Consider the following 25,028-nt stretch of genomic DNA (forward strand, 5'->3'; position numbering starts at 1 on the left):
GTAATGGTTCTGGTGTTCCCACTAACACCTCCTCTAGACCATCGTTTGTTACCTTATTAGCCGATTCCCACACACTTTGCCAATTCCCCATTATGCCATTCATTATTTAATCGATCCTGCATTCCACTGTATCAAAGGCGTTCACTTTTGTCCTTTCTCGCTGCGTGTTTTTTACAGGCGCTAATTTTGTTGAGTAAATCTGTAATCTGTAACTTTTTCCTAAAATATCGGAATGGTTATCCGACAGAACGTGAAACCGAGTTTTTCATCCACAGAATCTGCACAATCTGCTGAGTTTTACGTAATGATCTGTGTTTTATTCATTCTGTTTCCCCTCTTAAGGGGATGAGCCGTCTGTCCGGGTTCATTCTCTGTTTGTTTAAAATGGTTGCTATAATGGTGTGTCATAATCTCGTTCGCACAGAATTTAATCTAAATCGTTCCAGATGGAATATTGTATTTTCTGGATCACAATAAACAGTATCTTGTTATAAATTTTGGCTTTTTAGGTCCCTAGTATCAGAGGAGGAATTGTCTGAGTCCTTCATTTATTTCATGTTAGAGGCAAACATAGGTATCCATTCAGAATCAATGCACAGATTGTCATCGAGATAAATGCAGCGAGAGATACAGGCAGCATTGGCACACATGAATAGATAAGGCAGAAGCTTAAATAAAAAAGAGACTCAAACTCCAAATGGAAGTGACAGGTAGCTGATAGATATGAGTGAGTGGAGGCGATAATTCAAAGGCGTGGTTTCACTCCGTGGCTTAACTAGTCAAAGCGCCTGTCGAGTAAACAAAGATTCTCGGTTTGCCTCACAGCGGGGCTGGCAATTACTGTCTTCATGGTTCACAAAGGGTGAGTTTCTTGCCATGTGATATAGCTGCAATCATTTTAAACGTAACTGGGTTGCACTAGTTCCCATTCTGGAGTAAGGCCCGAGATGGTGCGGGGCCTTGGTCGCATATCAACGCTGCTATAATTTCTGGCGGGGTTGAATTTGCTTAATCACATAAACTACATATTTCCTGACCACCGCCGTGTGTAACTTTGCTGCAGTCAGAAGAAAGCTCTGGCAGCTGGTGTGCGGCGCCGTGATCGAAAAGTGATTAGTAAGCTGTGTTGTGGCCGCAGCAACCTCGGTTTGAATCCCATTCACCACACATCTCGCTTTATATCTTTTGTTCACTCCTACACCTGCTGATAGAGCACAGCGAAACATTGATCCTTACTAAATGAAACAGATATTACGTTTATAGCAGTTGAACTTATTTACTCCTTCAAACCAACCTCTTCTCCCACCTTTTCTGCCTTCCATAATCAATAACCCTCCTTTATTTTGCTCATAATTCTCCCCGCAACAGTTTTTCTGGTGATGGCACTGGCGCGAGGCAGAATGAATAAGGTGATTTACTTCAATAGTAACGAAGTCCTGTCATGGTCATTTAACTCACCGGGCGAAACATGTCTTTCTCCGTTCTGAATCTGTCTCAAAACCGACCATTTCTGACATTCCCTCACCTGACGTAACGGACGGCCCTTTGCTTACAGAAGCTGATTGTAGATTTTTTGAATATTGTCGATTTGGGTGCACGGGCAGGACAAGCGGTGAAGGCTTGTTTTCGCAAGGGAGTTCTGTTCGGATGTAAAAATCAGTAAACGAGATGGCTGATCGTGTTGCGGCACTCGGTGGCCGACTTGATAACGCGGGGGACTATGAATCCATTGTGTTCTGCACGCGTGGGTCCAGTCCCATCCCCTTCGGTATTTTGTTAAATATTTGATGTATGTGGCTCTTTGTCAATCACCTGAAAATTCATTTCTAATACACCTTTTTTTACCTAGCTTGCTACACTCAGCTCATGACATGTCTCAAATTATTAATATATAATTAAAGAGAAAATATGGCAAGAGAATACAAAATAAATTGTAGGACACTAAGAAGTGTAACGGAACGTTGCAGGCCAGGTTGATAATGTGATTGATAAGACATATGGAATACTTGCTTTTATCAGCCATTGCACATTATTTAAGAGCAGGGGGTTTATGCTTCATCTCTATACAACACTAGTTAGGCCAGAGGTAGAGTACTGTGTCAGCACATTACAGGAATTATGTAATTGCATTGGAGAGGATACAGAGGAGATTTACGAGAATGTTGCCTGGACCTGAGAATTTGAGCTATGAGGAAAGATTAGACAGGGTGAGTTAGTTTTCTTTGGAACAGAGGAGGCTGAGCGGAGACGGTAATCATGGAAATATAATTACTAGGGGCCTAGACAGAGGTGTTAGGTCGGACCTATTTCCATTAGCAGTGCGGTCAACAAATATGAGGCAAAGATTAATTGTAATTGGTCGGAGGTTTAGAGGTGATTTGTGAAGAAAATCTTTCACCCAGAGGGATCTGTAACACACCGCTGAAAGGATGGTCGAGGCAGATACCCTGCCCAGGTTTCAAAAAGTACCTGGATTTGCACTTAAAGTGCCGTTACCTTCAAGAGTACGGAACAAAAGCTGGAAATTGGGATGAGGCTGGATAGCTCCTGTTCGGCAAACGTGGACACGATGGGCCGGAATGGCCTCCTTCCATACTATGAAATGCAATGACGTAATTATATGCATTTGTGTGAAGAGAATTGTGAACTTTTTCAGGGCCACTATTGTGACAAAAAGTTTTTCACGTAAAGATAAACATATATTGAATTACAGAACAGAAGAATTGCAAAGTGGGTCCGCACACACGCAGGTAATCCAAATGCGCTTTCGATCACATAATCTTAAATATTCGGTAATCAGAACTGTAATCACGCTCCTTTGAAACAGACAAAAACACATAATGTTCCAGGTCAGATAGCAAATTCCTTTTACACACACACAGATTGATCCGGGACTAAGTGCACATCCCTTTTACACAAACACAGAATGAACCAGGACTGAGAGCACGTCCCTTTTACACAGACACAGAATGATCCTGGACTGAGAGAATATCCCTTTTACACACACACAGCATGACCCAGTCCAAAGAATATATCCCTGTTACACACACACAGAATGATCCTGGACTAAGAGAATATCCCTTTTACACAGGCACAGAATGATCCCGGACTGAGAGCACGTCCCTTTTACACACACGCAGAATGATCCAGGACTGATAGCACGTCCCATTTACACAGTCAAAGAAAGGTTCAGGGCTGACAATAGATCGTTTTTAAACAGACACAGCGTGATCCGGGATTGACAGCACACAGCTTTTTAAATTCTCAAAACTTCCTTATGCTCAGGCTTACTACTATTTTTGGCAATATTATAAATCTCTTCCTTGAATCTAATTATATCTTTCATTTCTTTTGTTAACCACGGTTTGAACATTTTTAGTTTGGTGTTGTTGTTCCTTCAATTAATGTACATTGTAGCGAATTATGAAATTTTCTTGAAATGCTTGCCATCAAACGTGAATTGGGTAACATTTGCTGGGAACCAATTGCAGGGCTATGTGGAAAGTGGGTCCGATTGGATAGCATTTTCACAAAGCCGGCTCAATCATGATGGGCCGAAAAGTCTCCTTCAGTACTCTCTCATTCTCGGATAATCATCCTCTACCTCGGTGTGGTTCTTTTAGTCCTGTGGGAAACGGATAATAATGTTCTGCACGTGACTTCAGATAAATACATTTACCAAAAGATTGGGAACATTAACGGACTCAGAAACATTCAATGGTTTTTCAAACTCCCGGGTCAGTGAACCTGTTGATCTATTACTATTTGAGATAATTATGGACTGCTCGTCACAACAGGAGATCGACGGGGACTTCTTTGAAAGCGCAGACAGAGGTTGAACCCGCTCTTTCCGGTTTGACAGGATCGCCTCATCACCACTTGATAACAAAACCTCTCATCCATAGCACTGATGTTACTTTTTCTGAAGCAACATACTGGGGATGCTGGGAATAGGAAATGCAAACAGAAATTGCTGAACATATACAACAAGACACGCAGCATTAGTGAAGTGAGAAACAGAGATAATGTTTCACATCGATGATATTTCATCAAAACTGTCAGAATTTGGAGGTGTAACAGATTTTAAGCATGTACTTAAGCAGGGAGAGGTGGAGGGCAGGAAAGAGCGAAAAGGAAATCCTGTCACATGGTGGAAAGCAGAAATGATTTCATGACAAAACCTAAAGGGCATGATAAAGGGACACTTCAAGAAAAATAATATGCGTCTAGAGAAAGGGTAAGAGAGAATAGCAAAATCATTACTAACAGCTACTGTCCGAGAAAATGGGAGCAGTGGTTAGAATTATGAAATTGTTGAATTCAACTTTGAGCCCGGAAGGCTGTAAAGTGCCTAATGGAAAGATGAGCTGCTGTTCCTCGAACTTACGTTGAGCTTCATGGGAACAGTGTAGGAGGACGAGACAGACGACCGAAAGCTTGGGGTTCTTGTTGCGGACTGAAATGAGCTGCTCGGTAAATTGCTCACATAATATGTGCCTGGTCGCCCCAATGTAGAGGAGATTGCAGTCGATACAGAATACTATGTTGAAAGAAGTGCAAGTAAGTGGTTGTTTCACCTATACTGGCCTGGACTGTGGGACGGGAGGAGAAAATGGCCACGTGTTGCTTCTCCTGCGCTTGCACTGGAAGGCTCTGTGGGAAGGAAAGCGTTGTTGGTGGTGATTGGATAGTGGACTACGGCGTGCCGGATAGACTGGTCCCTTTGCACTGCTGAAGAGAGAGGGGAGGGTAAGATGTATTTGATGGTGGGACCACGTTGGATGTGTCAGAAATGGGGCAGGATGATCCGTTGAATGTGGCGGTTAGTGGGTTGAATGTTAAGCACAAGTGGAACTCTATCATGGTTCTGCGAGGAAGGAGAATGGATGAGAGCAGAAGTGCGGGAAATGGGCAGGAGAAGGTCGAGGGTCTTGTGTACTCGGGTCGTGGGTTTTTCTTGCTGGAGAAAAATTTAGCTATATATCGGTAGCACTGGTATTGACTTTGCCATCGTCAGGACAGATACGATGGAGATGGAGAAACTGGGAGAATGGAATGAAGTCCTTATAGAAAGCGAGTGGGGAAAAGTGTAATTAAGGTAGATGTGGGAATCAGTGGGGTTATAGTAGGTATTGGTCGGCCGACTATTCTCAGCAATGGAGGTAGCGAAATCGAGGAAAGGAAGGGAAGAGTCGGAGATGGGCCATGTTTAGGACAGGGAAGGGTGGAAATTTAAAGCAAAGTTGACTTAATTTCGAGTTTGCTGCGAAAGCTGAAAATGGCACAGATAAACTCATCAATGTACCAGAAAACGGGGTGATGGATCGGACATGAGTAGGACTAGAACAAACAATGTTCCTCATATACCATTGAAATACAGGCATATCTAGGCCACTTGCGGGATACCCGAGCAACACATTTAATTTGCAGTAAGCGTGTGGAGTCAAAGGAGAAGTTGTCCAATGCCAGTTTAAATCAAGTTCCGCCAGGCGGATGAATTGACGGTAGATGGGAACTGGTTGAACATCCGTTCAATGAAGAAGTGGAGGAGCCTCAAGCCGTCCTGGTGGAGAATGGATGATCAGAGGTATTGGACGACCATCGTGATAGGGAGAATGAGGGCCAGGAATCTGAAAAGTAATTGATGTTATTTTTTTTTACAGCAGCTTTCAAATCACTGGCATTATCAATGGATTGGTATTTGGTGTGGAATGAATTTGTTCAATTGTCGAAAATTGCACTTTTTGCTTCAATCGTCAGGATGGCTGAGTGATTAAGGTTTTGGACTGAAAATCAACTGTGCGAATGTTGGCTTGGGTTTGAGCTTCAGTACTAGCAGATGTTGTCTGTTATGATAACTTGGTAAAATATTATAATCATTGGAAAGAAAGGTTTTGTATTTATATTTTACAATTCCAGGAAGCGTACCTACATTTACAACAGATGCTCTGCTGATTGACGGAAAATAAGAGCAGGGGTTGTCGAACCCTCGAGCCGGTTCCACCATTTAGTGAGATAATGTTTGACCAATATCTTAACTTCATCCATCTGCTTTGACACCAAATCAATTCCTACCATTATCTAGCAAAAATCTATCAATCTCAGATTTAAATTACCAATTTAGCTGACAAATGAACCGGAGTTGAGATGAGGAGATTACTGACTTATTCACAAATTAATTAAGGTTTTGAATGAATTGCCTGAACAGTTGGTTGCTACAGATGCGATCAGAACTTTCTTAAGTACATAAGAACATAAGAATTCTGGGTGGGAGTATTTGTCCCCTTGACCCTGTTCCGCCATTGAATAAATCATGGAAGATCTAATCAAGGACGCAGCTCCACTTCCCTGCTGCCTCCCCATAAGCCTTTACTCCCTTATCACTGAAAAATATGTCTATCTCCGACTTAAATTTATTCATTGACCCAGCCTATACAGCTCTCTGAGGAAGAGAATTCCATCGATTTTCAACGATTGAGAAAATAAGTTTCTCCTCATCTCAGTTTTAAATCTACATTAACGACTGGGAAGAAAGGACCGAGTGTAACGTAACGAAGTTTGCTGACGATATAAAGGTGGGATGAAAACCAATGTGTGAGTATAATGTTAGAAAGTGTGAGGTCATGCACTTTGACAGAAAAAACTTTGACAGCAAAGAGCAAGCTATTATTTAAATGGAGAAAAATTCCAACGTGCTGCAGTACAGCGGGAATTGTGGGTACTTGTGCATGAAACACAAAAGGTTAGTCTGCAGGTACAGCAAATGATCAGGAAGGCCAGTGGAATCATGGCGTTTATTGCAAAGGAGATGGAGTATAACAGCAGTGAAGTCGTGCTACAGTTATATCGGGTATTGTGAGGCCACACCTGGAATACTGTGTATAGTTTTGGTTTCCATATTTACGAAAGGATAATTGCTTTGGAGGAAGTTCAAAGAAGGTTCACTCGGTTGATTCCGGAGATGAGGGGGTTGACTTATGAGGAAAGATTGAGGAGGCTGGTCCTCTACTCATTGGAATTCAGAAGAATGAGAGGGGATCTTATCAAAACCTAAATGTAAAAGAGGGGGCTTGGCAAGCTGGATGCAGAGAGGAGCTTTCCATTGATAGGGGAGACTCGAACTAGGGGGCATCATCTTAGAAAGAGGGGCCGCCTATTATAACTGAGATGAGGAGGAATCTCTTCTCTCAGAGGGTTGTAAATCTGTGGACGTCGCTGCCTTAGAGAGCTCTGCAAGCCGGGACATTGAATAAATTTAAGTCAGAGACAGTTTCTTAACCAATAAGGGATTACGGAGTTGCAGGGAGCAGGCAGGGAAGTGGACCTGAATCCATGATCCGATCAGCAATTTTCGGATTAAATGGTGGTGCAGATTCGAGGGGCCGTATGGCCTATTCCTGCTCATATTTCGTACGTTCTTATGTTCTTATAAATGGGCGGTCCCTTATTCTAAGTCGATGAACCCTAGTTTTACTTTCCCCTATGAGTGCAAATATGCTCTCTGCATCTAACGTGTCGAGCCCCCTCATTATCTTATTAGTTTCGATAAGATTACCTCTCATGCTTTTGAACTCCACTGCTGATGGTCCCAACCTACTTAACCTATCTTCATAAGTCAACTCTCCTCATCTCCGAAATCAACTGAGTGAATTTTCTCTGAACAGTTTCCATTGCAATTATATCCTTCCTTAAATACGGAGAATAAACTGCACACAGTACTCCAGGTGTGGCCGCACTACTACCTGGCACAATTGTAGCAGGACCAATCTGGTTTATACTCTATCTCACTTGCAATAAACGCACATTCCATTCGCCCTCCTGATTAATTTCTGTACCTGCATACTAATTTTTGTGTTTCATGCACAACGACACTCATCTGTCCCTGTATTGCATCACTTTGCTACGTTTCTCCATTTAAATTATAATTTGCTTTTCTATTATTTCTGTCAAAGTAGGTAACCTCTTATATTGCAACTGCCAACTTGTTGCCCATTCACTTAGCCTAACTATATCGCTCTGCAGATTTTTTGTGTCCTCATCAGAATTTGCATTCCGATCCTATTTGTATCATCAGAAAACTTAGCTACATTACACTCGGTTCCTTCATCCAAGTCATTAATATAGTTTGTAATTAGTTGAGGACCCAGTACCGATACCTGCGTCACTGCACTAGTCACTGTTTGCCAACAGGAAAATGACACATTTATCCAGACGCTGTTTTTTCTCTTATATAGAAAAGCCTCTATCTTTGATTTACTCCAAATCCCGTGAGCTGTTATCTTGTGCAGTAACCTCTTATGTGTCACCTTATCAAATGCCTTCTGGAAATCCAAATACACCACATACATTGGTTTCGCCTTATCCACTCGTTACATCCTCAAAAACTCCAGCAATTTGTTAAACATGATTTCCTTTTCATAAAACCATGCTGATTCTGCTTGATTGAATGTCCCGCTACTGCTTCCTTAATAATGGACTCCAGCATTTTCACAAAGGCAGATGTTAGGCTAACTGGTCTATAATTTCCAGTTTTATGCTTGCCTCAATTTTTAAATAGGGGCGTTACATTTGTGGTTTTCCAATCCGCCCCGAATCCAGGAAATTTTGAGAAAATATAACGAATACATCTACTATCTCTGCAGCCACTTCACTTAAGATCCTGGGATGAAAGCCATCAGGTCCAGGGGACTTGTCCGCCTTTAGTCCAATTATTTTACTAGCAGTACTTCCTTTTTGATAGTGATAGTATTAATTTCAGCCCTGCCTACATTCGCTTGATTATCCACTCTTGGATTGTTTTTAGTAGCACCTACTGCAAAGGCCAATACAAAATATTTGTTTAATGTCTCTGCCATTTCCCTGACCTCCAATATTAACCCCCAATCTCATCATCCAGGGGACCAACATTCATATTAGCCAATCTTTTCCATTTTATGTATCTGTAGAAACTCTTACTATCTGTTGTTATATTTCGTTCGAGTTTACTTTCATAATCTATCTTCCCTCTTCAATCATGTTTTTAATCGTTCTCTGCTGCTCTAGTCTCCCACTCGTCTTCGCCACATTGTGTGCCTTTGATTTCAATTTCAAACCCTCCGTTATTTCCTTAGTTAGACACGGATGGTTATCTCTTCTCTTACAGTCGTTCCTACTCATTGGATACATTTTTGTTCCGTGTTATAAAATATGTCCGTAAATGTCTGCGACTGCTCTACAACCGTCCCACACTTTAGTCTATTTTCCGATCTACTTTAGCCAACCTTTGTTGTCCCCCTTATTTAAGCTTCGGACATTGGTTGGAGAACCAAATTTCTCTCCCTCCAACTGAGTTTGAAATTCAACCATATTATGGCCACTCATTCCTATCCGATCTTTTACTACGAGATCATTTATTAATCCTGTCTCATTACACAGTACTAGATCTAAGATAGCCTGCGCCCTGGTTGGGGTAGCATGTACTGTCGAAGTAAACTATCTCGGATACACTCTATGAACGTCTCCTCAAGGCTACCCTGACTAATTAGGTGTTTCCAGTAAATATGAAGGTTAAACCACCTATGATTATTGCTGTTCCTTTTTTACAAGTCTCCATTATTTCTTGATTTATACTCTGTCCAACCATGTAGCTACGGTTCGGGGGCCTATAGTCTATGCCCACCAGCGACTTTTTCCTGTTATTGTTCCTTTTACTCCACCCAAACTGATTCAACCTCTTGATCCTCTGAGCCGATATTATTTCTCATTAATGTACTGATCCCATCTTTTATTAACAGTGTGACCCCACCTCTTAACATAAGAACATAAGAATTAGGAACAGGAGTAGGACATTTAGACCATCGCACCTGCTCCGCCATTCAACAAGATCATGGCTGATCTGGCCGTGGACTCAGCTCCACTTACTCGCCCGCTCCCCGTAACCCTTAATTCCCTTATTGGTTAAAAATCTATCTATCTGTTACTTGAATACATTCAATGAGCTAGCCTCAACTGCTTCATTGGGCAGAGAATTCCACACATTCACAAACCTCTGGGAGAAGAAATTCCTTCTCAACTCGGTTTTAAATTGGCTCCCCCGTATTTTGAGTTTGTGCCTCCTAGTTCTAGTCTCTCTGACCAGAACAACCTCTCTGCCTCTATCTTGTCTATCCCTTTCATTATTTTAAATGTTTCTATAAGCTCACCCCTCATCTTTTTCCTTTATGTCTGTCCTTCCAAAATATCAAATACTCCTGAATATTTAGTTTCCAGTCCTGGTAACCTTGCAACCACGTCTCTGTAATAACTATCAGATCATACTAATTTTATCGATTTGTGCCGTCAACTCATCTGTTTTGTTAGGAATGTTACGTGCATTTAGAGAAAAAGCTTTAAAATTTATATTTTACCGTTTTTTTCGGCTTGTTTCTTCTGTCCTACAGGTCACTTTCTACATTTTTGCTTTTTAATTCAAACTCTACTCGCCTCCCTATTGAATCTATTCTCAGGTTCCCATCCCCCTGCCAAACTAGTTTAAACCCTCCCCCACAGCACGAACAAACGACACCTCCAGCCCCCACCACGCGAGGTTATTGGTCCCGGATCTGTTGAGGTGCAACCCATTCGGTACACGTCCCAACTCCGCCAGAAGTGGACCCAATTTCTCAGGAAACTAAAGCCCTCCCTCCTGCACCATCTCTCCTGCCATGCATTCACGTGCTCTATCCTCCTATTTCTGTACTCACTCGTTCGTGGCACCTGGAGTATTCTTGAGATTACTACCTTTCAAGTCCTGCTTTTTAATCTCTCTCATAGCTCCTTAAACTCTGCCTGCAAGACCTCATCTCTCTTTATAGCTATGTCATTGGTAACAGTATGGAGAATGAACTCTGACTGATCACATTCCTCCATCAAAATGCCCTGCAGCCGCTCGGTGACATCCTTGACCCTGGCTCCAGAGGGTCAACATATCATTCTGGTGTCACGGCTGCGGCTGCAGAAACGCCTGTCTGCTCCCCTGACTATTGAATCTCCTACCATTATAGCTCTGCCATTCTTCTCCCTCCTCCCCTGTGCAGCTGAGCCACCTGCGGTGCCGTGGATTTGGATCTGGCTGCACTCCCCAGAGACGCTATCTCCACACCGGTACTCAGAAGCTAATGTCTGTTGACGAGTGAGATGGACTCGGGACCTCGTGCACTACCTGCCGAGTACTGCTATTCTGTCTGCTCGTCACCCACTCCCTCTCTACCTGCACACTCTTAAGCTGAGGGGTGACAACCTCTCGAAGCAAATTGAGTAACTAATTGATGGTGAACAGTTTGCCGTGCTCTGGGGAAAGTGTCTCATTCCATGCTTCTGTGATGCTACAATCCTCTCTCAGTTATCTTGTGTTCTCACCTGTAAACCTCAGTTCACGGATTTAATTTCCGGCCGTGCCAGCAGGGATTTTCTCACCTTTAATGTGCTGGTTCTCTTTTTCTCTCTCTATGATTCACTCTATTTCTCTCTGATTCTGACTTTCTTTCCGCTTGTCAGTCTCGCTGTATATCTATTTCAGTTGCAGTTAATTTCTGTAAGCTTTTCTCATTGGGGATCTGTTTATCCGTCCAAATATGACTTTCTCTCTGTCACTCTCCATCGCTACCCACATCAGTTTACTCCATACCTTATGAGATATCTCTTTATGCGCTGGTTCAATCTAAGCTTTCTGATACTGGGTGGTTGACGCGCATTTTAACATTATTCATTCAAAGATGTTCAGTGTTGACGGGAAGATTATATGTTCTGTGGGTTAAAGCACGGGGGTTTGTTGTCAAGTTACGGACGATCAGTTCAATGCGTTGTTTGCCTGGTGCTGTGCTTTTGTGGGACAGCTTTTCACCGCCCACAGTTGAACACAAGGTTAAAATCCTCCCACGTTTGCATAGTATGCAGACGTGAAGTTTGCTCTGCGCTGAAAACTAAATTTTGAGTCTCCAAGCAATTTGCCGAATTTCCAAGCACTGCACTGCAGCGTGCCCATGACCATGATGGCCGAGATGTTCATGGGTTGGAATTAAAATTCAACTGATGTGACTCTGTTCCTGGTAAATGTTCAACCAACTGGTTTGACAATTAGATTTAATGCTTGTTTGTTATAAAAGCGTGTAAGCGGTCCATAATTTCTGCAAATAATATATTTTAATTAACCCTTCAAGACAACGTTTCTTTATTGATAATAGGTGTTCTGCCAATTGAATGAACACAGGAACATGATTAGGCCATTCCGCCCCTTGTGCCTATTCGCCTTTTGTTCATTCTTGGCTGAGCTCTATTGTAACTCCATCAATCTGCTTTGGCTTCACATCATTTTAACCAGTGTCTAGCAAAAACTATTAATCTAAAATTAACATTTTTAATTGAGCTACTATATCCTGCTTTTTGTAGAAGATAAATCCATCACCCTTTGCGTAAAGAAGATTTTCCAAACTTCTCTGCCGAATGGCCTTCCTCTGATTTTAACATTATTTCCTCTTGTCGTAAACTCCCCCACGAACGGTGGAAAAAAAGCTTTATCTCTATCTATCTTATCAATTCGTTTCAAAATTTTAAAACCCTCAATCAAATCACCACTTAACCTTCTATATTCCAGGGAGTACAGGCCTAGTTTATGTAATCTCTCCTCATAATTTAACCCGTCGCAACCTGGTAACATTATGGTGAGTATGAACTGTACACATTCCAATCCAGCCTATCATTTCTAGGGGGCCGAGCCCACAAATGGACTGGATATAATGGATAGAAACGGCTTATTTCCCATAGCATAGGGCTCAACAATCAGCGGGCATACATTTATAGTAATTGGTGAAAGTTTACAGGAGATGTGATGTGAAATTTCCACATGCAGTTAGTTGTGGTTGTCTATAATGCACTGCCTACAGAGTGGTAGAGGCAGAAAACTTAAGCACATTAAAAAAGTATTTGGATGTGCACCTGTAGTGCCGTAACTTGCAGGGTTATGGACCTAGAGCTGTAAAGTGGGATTAGGCTGAATAACCGTGGCACGGACAGGATGGGCCAAAACAGCCTCCTTCTGTGCAATAAACTTCTATGAATCTATTATATTCTATAACTTAGAGTACTCCAGATATAGTCTAACTACATCTCTGTTCCGTTGAAGAAAAACTTCCATTGCATTATAGTCCAACTCCTAGTTATAAAGCCTAACATGCCATTAGTTGTTTCGAATATATTTGTAACTTGCTACTGCAGGTTAGCAGGATGGGCACTTGGACTGCAAACCACTTTGGAAATCCATCCCTCCGAGCTGTGCTCCATTTAATTAGGACTCGGATCTAAACTTTGTGATCTAAAATGGGTGACCACACAATTACCTGTTTGGAATCTATCTGCCACTGAATCGTCCATTCGTTTAATCTATCAATATATATTTATAAGTATACGCTAACGACTGCCCTACTTACCATACCACCAATATTTGGGATATGGGGAGATGGGGACATGGGGACATGGGGATATGGGGATATGGGGACATGGGGACATGGCGACATGAGGATATGTGCACATGTTGACATGGGGATATGGGGCATGGGGACATGGGGACATGGGGATATGGGTATATGGGGATATGGGGACATGGGGATATAGGGATATGGGGATATGGGGACATTGGGATATGGGAATATGGTGATATGGGGATATGGGGATTTGGGGACATGGGGATATGGGGATATGGGGATATGGGGACATGGGGATATGGGGATATGAGGATATGGGGATATGGGGATATGGGGACATGGGGACATGGGGATATGGGGATATGGGGACATGGGGGTATGGGGATATGGGGATATGGGGATATGGGGACTTGGGGATATGGGGATGTGGGGATATGGGGATATGGGGACATGGGGATATGGGGATATGGGGATATGGAGATATGGGGATATGAAGACATGGGGACATGGGGATATGGGGATATGGGGATATGGGGGCATGGGGGATATGGGGATATGGGGACATGGGGACATGGGGACATGGGGATATGGGGATATGGGGACATGGGGATATGGGGATATGGGGACATGGGGACATGGGGACATCGGGATATGGGGACATGGGGATATGGGGATATGGGGACATGGGGATATGGGGTTATGGGGATATGGGGATATGTGGATATGGGGGCATGGGGATATGGGGATTTGGGGATGTGGGGACATGGGGACATGGGTATATGGGGTCATGGGGATATGGGGATATGGGGACATGGGGATATGGAGATATGCGGAGATGGGTATATGCGGATATGGAGATATGGGGATATGGGGATATGGGGATATGGGGATATGGGGACATGGGGATATGTGGATATGGGGACATGGGGGATATGGAGATATGGGGATATGGGGATGTGGGGACATGGGGATATGGGGTTTTGGAGACATGGGGATATGGGGATATGGGGATATGGGGATATGGAGATATGGGGATATGGGGATATGGGGATATGGGGACATGGGGATATGGGGACATGGGGACATGGGGATATGGGGACATGGGGATATGCGGACATGGAAATATGGGGATATGGGGATATGGGGATATGGGGATATGGGGACATGGGGATATGGGGATATGGGGGATATGGAGATATGGGGACATGGGGATATGGGGACATGGCGATATGGGGACATGGCGTTATGGGGATATGGGGCTATGGGGACATGGGGACATGGGGATATGGGGATATGGGGATATGGGGATAGGGGGACATGGGGATATGGGGATATGGGGATATGGGGATATGGGGACATGGGGATATGGGGACATGGGGACATGGGGATATGTGGACATGGGGACATGGGGATATGGGGATATGGGGACATGGATATTGGGGATATGGGGATATGGGGATATGGGGACATGGGGATATGGGGATATGGGGGATATGGAGATATGGGGACATGGGGATATGTGGACATGGCGATATGGGGATATGGGGCTATGGGGACATGGGGACATGGGGATATGGGGATATGGGGATATGGGGACATGGGGATATGGGGATATGGGGATATGGGGATATGTGGATATGGGGATATGCGGACATGGGGATATGGGGATATGGGGATATGGGTATATGGCGATATGGAGATATGGGGAGATGGGGACATTGGGACATGGGGATATGGGGAAATGGGGATGTGGGGATATGGGGATATGGGGACATGGGGATATGGGGATATGGGGATATGGGGATATGGGGACATGGGGACATGGGGATATGGGGATATGGGGACATTGGGATATGGGAATATGGTGATATGGGGATATGGGGATATGGGGACATGGGGATATGGGGATATGGGGATATGGGGACATGGGGACATGGCGACATGGGGATATGGGGACATGGGGATATGGGGATATGGGGATATGGGGACATGGGGATATTGGGATATGGGGATATGGGGATATGGGGACATGGGGATATGGGGATATGGGGATATGGGGATATGGGGATATGAAGACATGGGGATATGGGGATATGGGGATATGGGGATATGGGGGCATGGGGATATGGGGACATGGGGACATGGGGACATGGGGACATGGGGATATGGGGACATGGGGATATGGGGATATGGGGACATGGGGACATGGGGACATGGGGACATCGGGATATGGGGACATGGGGATATGTGGATATGGGGATATGGGGACATGGGGATATGGGGATATGGGGAAATTGGGATATGGGGATTTGAGGATGTGGGGACATGGGGATATGGGGATATGGGGATATGAGGGCATGGGGATATGGGGATTTGGGGATGTGGGGACATGGGGATATGGGGATATGGTGTCACGGGGATATGGGGATATGTGTACATGGGGATATGGAGATATGCGGATATGGGGATATGCGGATATGGAGGTATGTGGATATGGGGATATGGGGATATGTGGATATGGGGATATGGGGATATGGGGATATGGGGGATATGGGGATATGGAGATATGGGAATATGGGGATATGGGGATATGGGGACATGGGGATATGGGGACATGGGATATGAGAATATGGGGGTATGGGGACATGGGCATATGGGGATATGGGGATATGGGTATATGGGGACATGGGGATATGGGGATATGGGGATATGGGGATATGGGGACATGAGGACATGGCGACATGGGGATATGAGGACATGTTGACATGGGGATACGGGGCATGGGGACATGGGGATATGGGGATATGGGGATATGGGGATATGGGGACATGGGGACATGGTGACATGGGGATATGGGGATATGGGGATATGGGGATATGGGGATATGGGGGATATGGGGATATGGAGATATGGGGATATGGGGATATGGGGATATGGGGACATGTGGATATGGGGATATGGGGATATGGGGATATGGGGACATGGGGATATGGGGATATGGGGTTATGGGGATATGGGGATGTGGGGATATGCGGACATGGGGATATGGGGATATGGGGATATGGGTATATGTCGATATGGGGATATGGGGACATGGGGATATGGGGATATGTGGATATAGGGACATGGGGGCATGGGGATATGGGGATATGGGGAAATGGAGATATGGGGACATGGGGATCTGGGAATATGGTGATATGGGGATATGTGGATATGGGGACATGGGGATATGGGGACATGGGGACATGGGGATATGGGGATATGATGATATGGGGTTATGGGGATATGGGGATATGGGGACATGGGGATATGGGGTTATGGAGATATGGGGATATGGGGACATGGGCATATGGGGATATGGGGATATGGGTATATGGGGACATGGGGACATGGGGATTTGGGTATATAGGGACATGGGTATATGTGGATATGGGGATATGGGGATATGGGGACATGGGTATATGGGGACATGGGGATATGGGGATATGTGGATATGGGTATATGGGGACATGGGGATATGGGAATATGGTGATATGGGGATATGGGGACATGGGGACATGGGGATATGGGGATATTCGGATATAGGGACATGGGGACATAGGGATATGGGGATATGGGAATATGGGGACATGGGGATATGGGGACATGGGGACATGGGGATATGGGGATATGGGGATATGGGGATATGGGGATATGGGGACATGGGGACATGGGGACATGGGGACATGGGGATATGGGGACATGGGGATATGGGGATATGGGGACATGGGGACATGGGGACATGGGGACATCGGGATATGGGGACATGGGGATATGTGGATATGGGGATATGGGGACATGGGGATATGGGGATATGGGGAAATTGGGATATGGGGATTTGAGGATGTGGGGACATGGGGATATGGGGATATGGGGATATGAGGGCATGGGGATATGGGGATTTGGGGATGTGGGGACATGGGGATATGGGGATATGGTGTCACGGGGATATGGGGATATGTGTACATGGGGATATGGAGATATGCGGATATGGGGATATGCGGATATGGAGGTATGTGGATATGGGGATATGGGGATATGGGAACATGGGAATATGTGGATATGGGGACATGGGGGATATGGAGATATGGGGATATGGGGATGTGGGGACATGTGGATATGGGGATATGGAGACATGGGGATATGGGGTTATGGGGATATGGGGATATGGAGATATGGGGATATGGGGATATGGGAATATGGGGACATGGGGATATGGTGACATGGGGACATGGGGATATGGGGACATGGGGATATGGGGATATGGGGACACGGGGGCACAGGGACACGGGGACAGGGGGACACGGGCATATGGGGACATGGAGATATGGGGATATAGGGACATGGGGACATGGGGATATGGGGATATGGGGATATCGGGATATGGGGACATGGTGGATATGGGGACATGGGAACATGGGAATATGGGGATATGGGGATATGGGGACATGGGGACATGGGGATATGGGGATATGGGGATATGGGGATATGGGGACATGGGGATATGGGGACATGGGGATATGGGGACATGGGATATGGGAATATGGGGGCATGGGGACATGGGTATATGGGGATATGGGGATATGGGGATATGGGGACATGGGGACATGGTGACATGGGGATATGGGGATATGGGGATATGTGGATATGGGGATATGGGGATATGGGGGATATGGGGATATGGAGATATGGGAATATGGGGATATGGGGATATGGGGACATAGGGATATGGGGACATGGGATATGAGAATATGGGGGTATGGGGACATGTGGATATGGGGATATGGGGATATGGGGATATGGGAACATGGGGACATGGGGATATGGGGATATGTGTATATGGGAATATGGGGATATGGGGATATGGGGACATGGGGACATGGGGATATGGGGATATGGGGATATGGGGACATGAGGACATGGCGACATGGGGATATGAGGACATGTTGATATGGGGATACGGGGCATGGGGACATGGGGATATGGGGATATGGGGATATGGGGATATGGGGACATGGGGACATGGTGACATGGGGATATGGGGATATGGGGATATGGGGATATGGGGATATGGGGATATGGGGGATATGGGGATATGGAGATATGGGGATATGGGGATATGGGGATATGGGGACATGTGGATATGGGGATATGGGGATATGGGGCTATGGGGATCTGGGAATATGGTGATATGGGAATATGTGGATATGGGGACATGGGGATATGGGGATATGGGGATATGGGGACATGGCGACATGGGGATATGGGGATATGATGAGATGGGGATATGGGTATATGCGGACATGGGGACATGGGGATATGGGGATATGGGGACATGGGGATATGGGGATATGGGGATATGGCGACATGGCGACATGGGGATATGGGAATATGAGAATATGGGGACATGGGGACATGGGGATATGGGGATATGGGGATATGGGTACATGGGGACATGGGGATATGGGGACATGGGATATGGGAATATGTGGATATGGGGACATGGGGATATGGGAATATGGGGATATGGGGATATGGGGACATGGGGACATGGGAATATGCGGACATGGGGATATGGGAATATGGGGATATGGGGAGATGGGGACATGGGGACATGGGGATATGGGGATATGGGGACATGGGGACATGGCGACATGAGGATATGCGCACATGTTGACATGGGGATATGGGGCATGGGGACATGGGGACATGGGGATATGGGTATATGGGGATATGGGGACATGGGGATATAGGGATATGGGGATATGGGGACATTGGGATATGGGAATATGGTGATATGGGGATATGGGGATTTGGGGACATGGGGATATGGGGATATGGGGATATGGGGACATGGGGACATGGGTATATGGGGATATGATGATATGGGGATAAGGGGATATGGGGACATGGGGACATGGGGATATGGGGATATGGGGACATGGGGGTATGGGGATATGGGGATATGGGGACTTGGGGATATGGGGATGTGGGGATATGGGGATATGGGGACATGGGGATATGGGGATATGGGGATATGGGGATATGGAGATATGGGGATATGAAGACATGGGGACATGGGGATATGGGGATATGGGGATATGGGGGCATGGGGGATATGGGGATATGGGGACATGGGGAAATGGGGACATGGGGATATGGGGATATGGGACATGGGGATATGGGGATATGGGGACATGGGGACATGGGGACTTCGGGATATGGGGACATGGGGATATGGGGATATGGGGACATGGGGATATGGGGTTATGGGGATATGGGGATATGTGGATATGGGGGCATGGGGATATGGGGATTTGGGGATGTGGGGACATGGGGACATGGGTATATGGGGTCATGGGGATATGGGGATATGGGGACATGGGGATATGGAGATATGCGGAGATGGGTATATGCGGATATGGAGATATGGGGATATGGGGATATGGGGATATGGGGATATGGGGATATGGGGACATGGGGATATGTGGATATGGGGACATGGGGGATATGGAGATATGGGGATATGGGGATGTGGGGACATGGGGATATGGGGTTTTGGAGACATGGGGATATGGGGATATGGGGATATGGGGATATGGAGATATGGGGATATGGGGATATGGGGATATGGGGACATGGGGATATGGGGACATGGGGACATGGGGATATGGGGACATGGGGATATGCGGACATGGAAATATGGGGATATGGGGATATGGGGATATGGGGATATGGGGACATGGGGATATGGGGATATGGGGGATATGGAGATATGGGGACATGGGGATATGGGGACATGGCGATATGGGGATATGGGGCTATGGGGACATGGGGACATGGGGATATGGGGATATGGGGATATGGGGATACGGGGACATGGGGATATGGGGATATGGGGATATGGGGATATGGGGACATGGGGATATGGGGACATGGGGACATGGGGATATGGGGACATGGGGATATGCGGACATGGAAATATGGGGATATGGGGATATGGGGATATGGCGATATGGGGATATGGGGACATGGGGATATGGGGATATGCGGATATGTGGACATGGGGACATGGGGATATGGGGATATGGGGACATGGATATTGGGGATATGGGGATATGGGGATATGGGGACATGGGGATATGGGGATATGGGGGATATGGAGATATGGGGACATGGGGATATGTGGACATGGCGATATGGGGATATGGGGCTATGGGGACATGGGGACATGGGGATATGGGGATATGGGGATATGGGGACATGGGGATATGGGGATATGGGGATATGGGGATATGTGGATATGGGGATATGCGGACATGGGGATATGGGTATATGGGGATATGGGTATATGGCGATATGGAGATATGGGGAGATGGGGACATTGGGACATGGGGATATGGGGAAATGGGGATGTGGGGATATGGGGATATGGGGACATGGGGATATGGGGATATGGGGATATGGGGATATGGGGACATGGGGACATGGGGATATGGGGATATGGGGACATTGGGATATGGGAATATGGTGATATGGGGATATGGGGATATGGGGACATGGGGATATGGGGATATGGGGATATGGGGACATGGGGACATGGCGACATGGGGATATGGGGACATGGGGATATGGGGATATGGGGATATGGGGACATGGGGATATTGGGATATGGGGATATGGGGATATGGGGACATGGGGATATGGGGATATGGGGATATGGGGATATGGGGATATGAAGACATGGGGATATGGGGATATGGGGATATGGGGATATGGGGGCATGGGGATATGGGGACATGGGGACATGGGGACATGGGGACATGGGGATATGGGGACATGGGGATATGGGGATATGGGGACATGGGGACATGGGGACATGGGGACATCGGGATATGGGGACATGGGGATATGTGGATATGGGGATATGGGGACATGGGGATATGGGGATATGGGGAAATTGGGATATGGGGATTTGAGGATGTGGGGACATGGGGATATGGGGATATGGGGATATGAGGGCATGGGGATATGGGGATTTGGGGATGTGGGGACATGGGGATATGGGGATATGGTGTCACGGGGATATGGGGATATGTGGACATGGGGATATGGAGATATGCGGATATGGGGGTATGCGGATATGGAGGTATGTGGATATGGGGATATGGGGATATGGGAACATGGGAATATGTGGATATGGGGACATGGGGGATATGGAGATATGGGGATATGGGGATGTGGTGACATGGGGATATGGGGATATGGAGACATGGGGATATGGGGTTATGGGGATATGGGGATATGGAGATATGGGGATATGGGGATATGGGAATATGGGGACATGGGGATATGGTGACATGGGGACATGGGGATATGGGGACATGGGGATATGGGGATATGGGGACACGGGGGCACAGGGACACGGGGACAGGGGGACACGGGCATATGGGGACATGGAGATATGGGGATATAGGGACATGGGGACATGGGGATATGGGGATATGGGGATATCGGGATATGGGGACATGGTGGATATGGGGACATGGGAACATGGGAATATGGGGATATGGGGATATGGGGACATGGGGACATGGGGATATGGGGACATGGGGATATGGGGACATGGGGATATGGGGACATGGGATATGGGAATATGGGGGCATGGGGACATGGGGATATGGGGATATGGGGATATGGGGATATGGGGATATGGGGACATGGGGACATGGTGACATGGGGATATGGGGATATGGGGATATGTGGATATGGGGATATGGGGATATGGGGGATATGGGGATATGGAGATATGGGAATATGGGGATATGGGGATATGGGGACATAGGGATATGGGGACATGGGATATGAGAATATGGGGGTATGGGGACATGTGGATATGGGGATATGGGGATATGGGGATATGGGGACATGGGGATATGGGGATATGGGGATATGTGTATATGGGAATATGGGGATATGGGGATATGGGGACATGGGGACATGGGGATATGGGGATATGGGGATATGGGGACATGAGGACATGGCGACATGGGGATATGAGGACATGTTGACATGGGGATACGGGGCATGGGGACATGGGGATATGGGGATATGGGGATATGGGGATATGGGGACATGGGGACATGGTGACATGGGGATATGGGGATATGGGGATATGGGGATATGGGGATATGGGGGATATGGGGATATGGAGATATGGGGATATGGGGATATGGGGATATGGGGACATGTGGATATGGGGATATGGGGATATGGGGATATGGGGACATGGGGATATGGGGATATGGGGTTATGGGGATATGGGGATATGGGGATATGCGGACATGGGGATATGGGGATATGGGGATATGGGTATATGGCGATATGGGGATATGGGGATATGCGGATATAGGGACATGGGGGCATGGGGATATGGGGATATGGGGAAATGGAGATATGGGGACATGGGGATCTGGGAATATGGTGATATGGGAATATGTGGATATGGGGACATGGGGATATGGGGATATGGGGATATGGGGACATGGCGACATGGGGATATGGGGATATGATGAGATGGGGATATGGGTATATGCGGACATGGGGACATGGGGATATGGGGATATGGGGACATGGGGATATGGGGATATGGGGATATGGGGACATGTGGAGATGGGGATATGGGGATATGGGGATATGGGGATATGGGGACATGGGGATATGGGGACATGGGGATCTGGGAATATGGTGATATGGGAATATGTGGATATGGGGACATGGGGATATGGGGACATGGGGATATGGGGATATGGGGATATGGGGATATGGGGACATGGGGATATGGGGATATGGGGATATGGGTATATGGGGACATGGGGACATGGGGATTTGGGTATATAGGGACATGTGTATATGTGGATATGGGGATATGGGGATATGGGGACATGGGTATATGGGGACATGGGGATATGGGGATATGGGGATATGGGTTTATGGGGACATGGGGATATGGGAATATGGTGATATGGGGATATGGGGACATGGGGACATGGGGACATGGGGATATGAGGATATTCGGATATAGGGACATGGGGACATAGGGATATGGGGATACGGGGACATGGGGATATGGGGATATGGGGATATGGGGATATGGGGATATGGGGATATGGGGGATATGGGGATATGGGGATATGGGAATATGGGGATATGGGAATATGGGGACATGGGGATATGGTGACATGGGGACATGGGGATATGGGGACATGGGGATATGGGGATATGGGGACACGGGGGCACAGGGACACGGGGACAGGGGGACACGGGCATATGGGGACATGGAGATATGGGGATATAGGGACATGGGGACATGGGGATATGGGGATATGGGGATATCGGGATATGGGGACATGGTGGATATGGGGACATGGGAACATGGGAATATGGGGATATGGGGATATGGGGACATGGGGACATGGGGATATGGGGATATGGGGATATGGGGATATGGGGATATGGGGACATGGGGATATGGGGACATGGGGATATGGGGACATGGGATATGGGAATATGGGGGCATGGGGTCATGGGGATATGGGGATATGGGGATATGGGGATATGGGGACATGGGGACATGGTGACATGGGGATATGGGGATATGGGGATATGTGGATATGGGGATATGGGGATATGGGGGATATGGGGATATGGAGATATGGGAATATGGGGATATGGGGATATGGGGACATAGGGATATGGGGACATGGGATATGAGAATATGGGGGTATGGGGACATGTGGATATGGGGATATGGGGATATGGGGATATGGGGACATGGGGATATGGGGATATGGGGATATGTGTATATGGGAATATGGGGATATGGGGATATGGGGACATGGGGACATGGGGATATTGGGATATGGGGATATGGGGACATGAGGACATGGCGACATGGGGATATGAGGACATGTTGACATGGGGATACGGGGCATGGGGACATGGGGATATGGGGATATGGGGATATGGGGATATGGGGACATGGGGACATGGTGACATGGGGATATGGGGATATGGGGATATGGGGATATGGGGATATGGGGGATATGGGGATATGGAGATATGGGGATATGGGGATATGGGGATATGGGGACATGTGGATATGGGGATATGGGGATATGGGGATATGGGGACATGGGGATATGGGGATATGGGGTTATGGGGATATGGGGATATGGGGATATGCGGACATGGGGATATGGGTATATGGCGATATGGGGATATGGGGATATGCGGATATAGGGACATGGGGGCATGGGGATATGGGGATATGGGGAAATGGAGATATGGGGACATGGGGATCTGGGAATATGGTGATATGGGAATATGTGGATATGGGGACATGGGGATATGGGGATATGGGGATATGGGGACATGGCGACATGGGGATATGGGGATATGATGAGATGGGGATATGGGTATATGCGGACATGGGGACATGGGGATATGGGGATATGGGGACATGGGGATATGGGGATATGGGGATATGGGGAC

At 46.7% G+C, this 25,028-nt stretch overlaps 1 protein-coding gene across 1 annotated transcript in view; it reads left to right on the forward strand.

Moving 5' to 3' along the window:
* The first annotated feature begins 232 nt into the window (after window positions 1–232).
* The window catches only part of LOC139249340 (probable G-protein coupled receptor 139), a 128,053-nt gene continuing 103,257 nt past the window's right edge, over window positions 233–25,028 (forward strand). The window contains exons 1-2 of the mRNA XM_070872322.1: window positions 233–301; window positions 1,556–1,649. Coding sequence (XP_070728423.1) covers window positions 233–301; window positions 1,556–1,649 — 163 coding nt within the window. The remainder of the gene's footprint in view (window positions 302–1,555; window positions 1,650–25,028) is intronic.

Source organism: Pristiophorus japonicus, unplaced genomic scaffold (genome assembly GCF_044704955.1).
Source record: "Pristiophorus japonicus isolate sPriJap1 unplaced genomic scaffold, sPriJap1.hap1 HAP1_SCAFFOLD_305, whole genome shotgun sequence".
Lineage (NCBI taxonomy): Eukaryota > Metazoa > Chordata > Chondrichthyes > Pristiophoridae > Pristiophorus > Pristiophorus japonicus.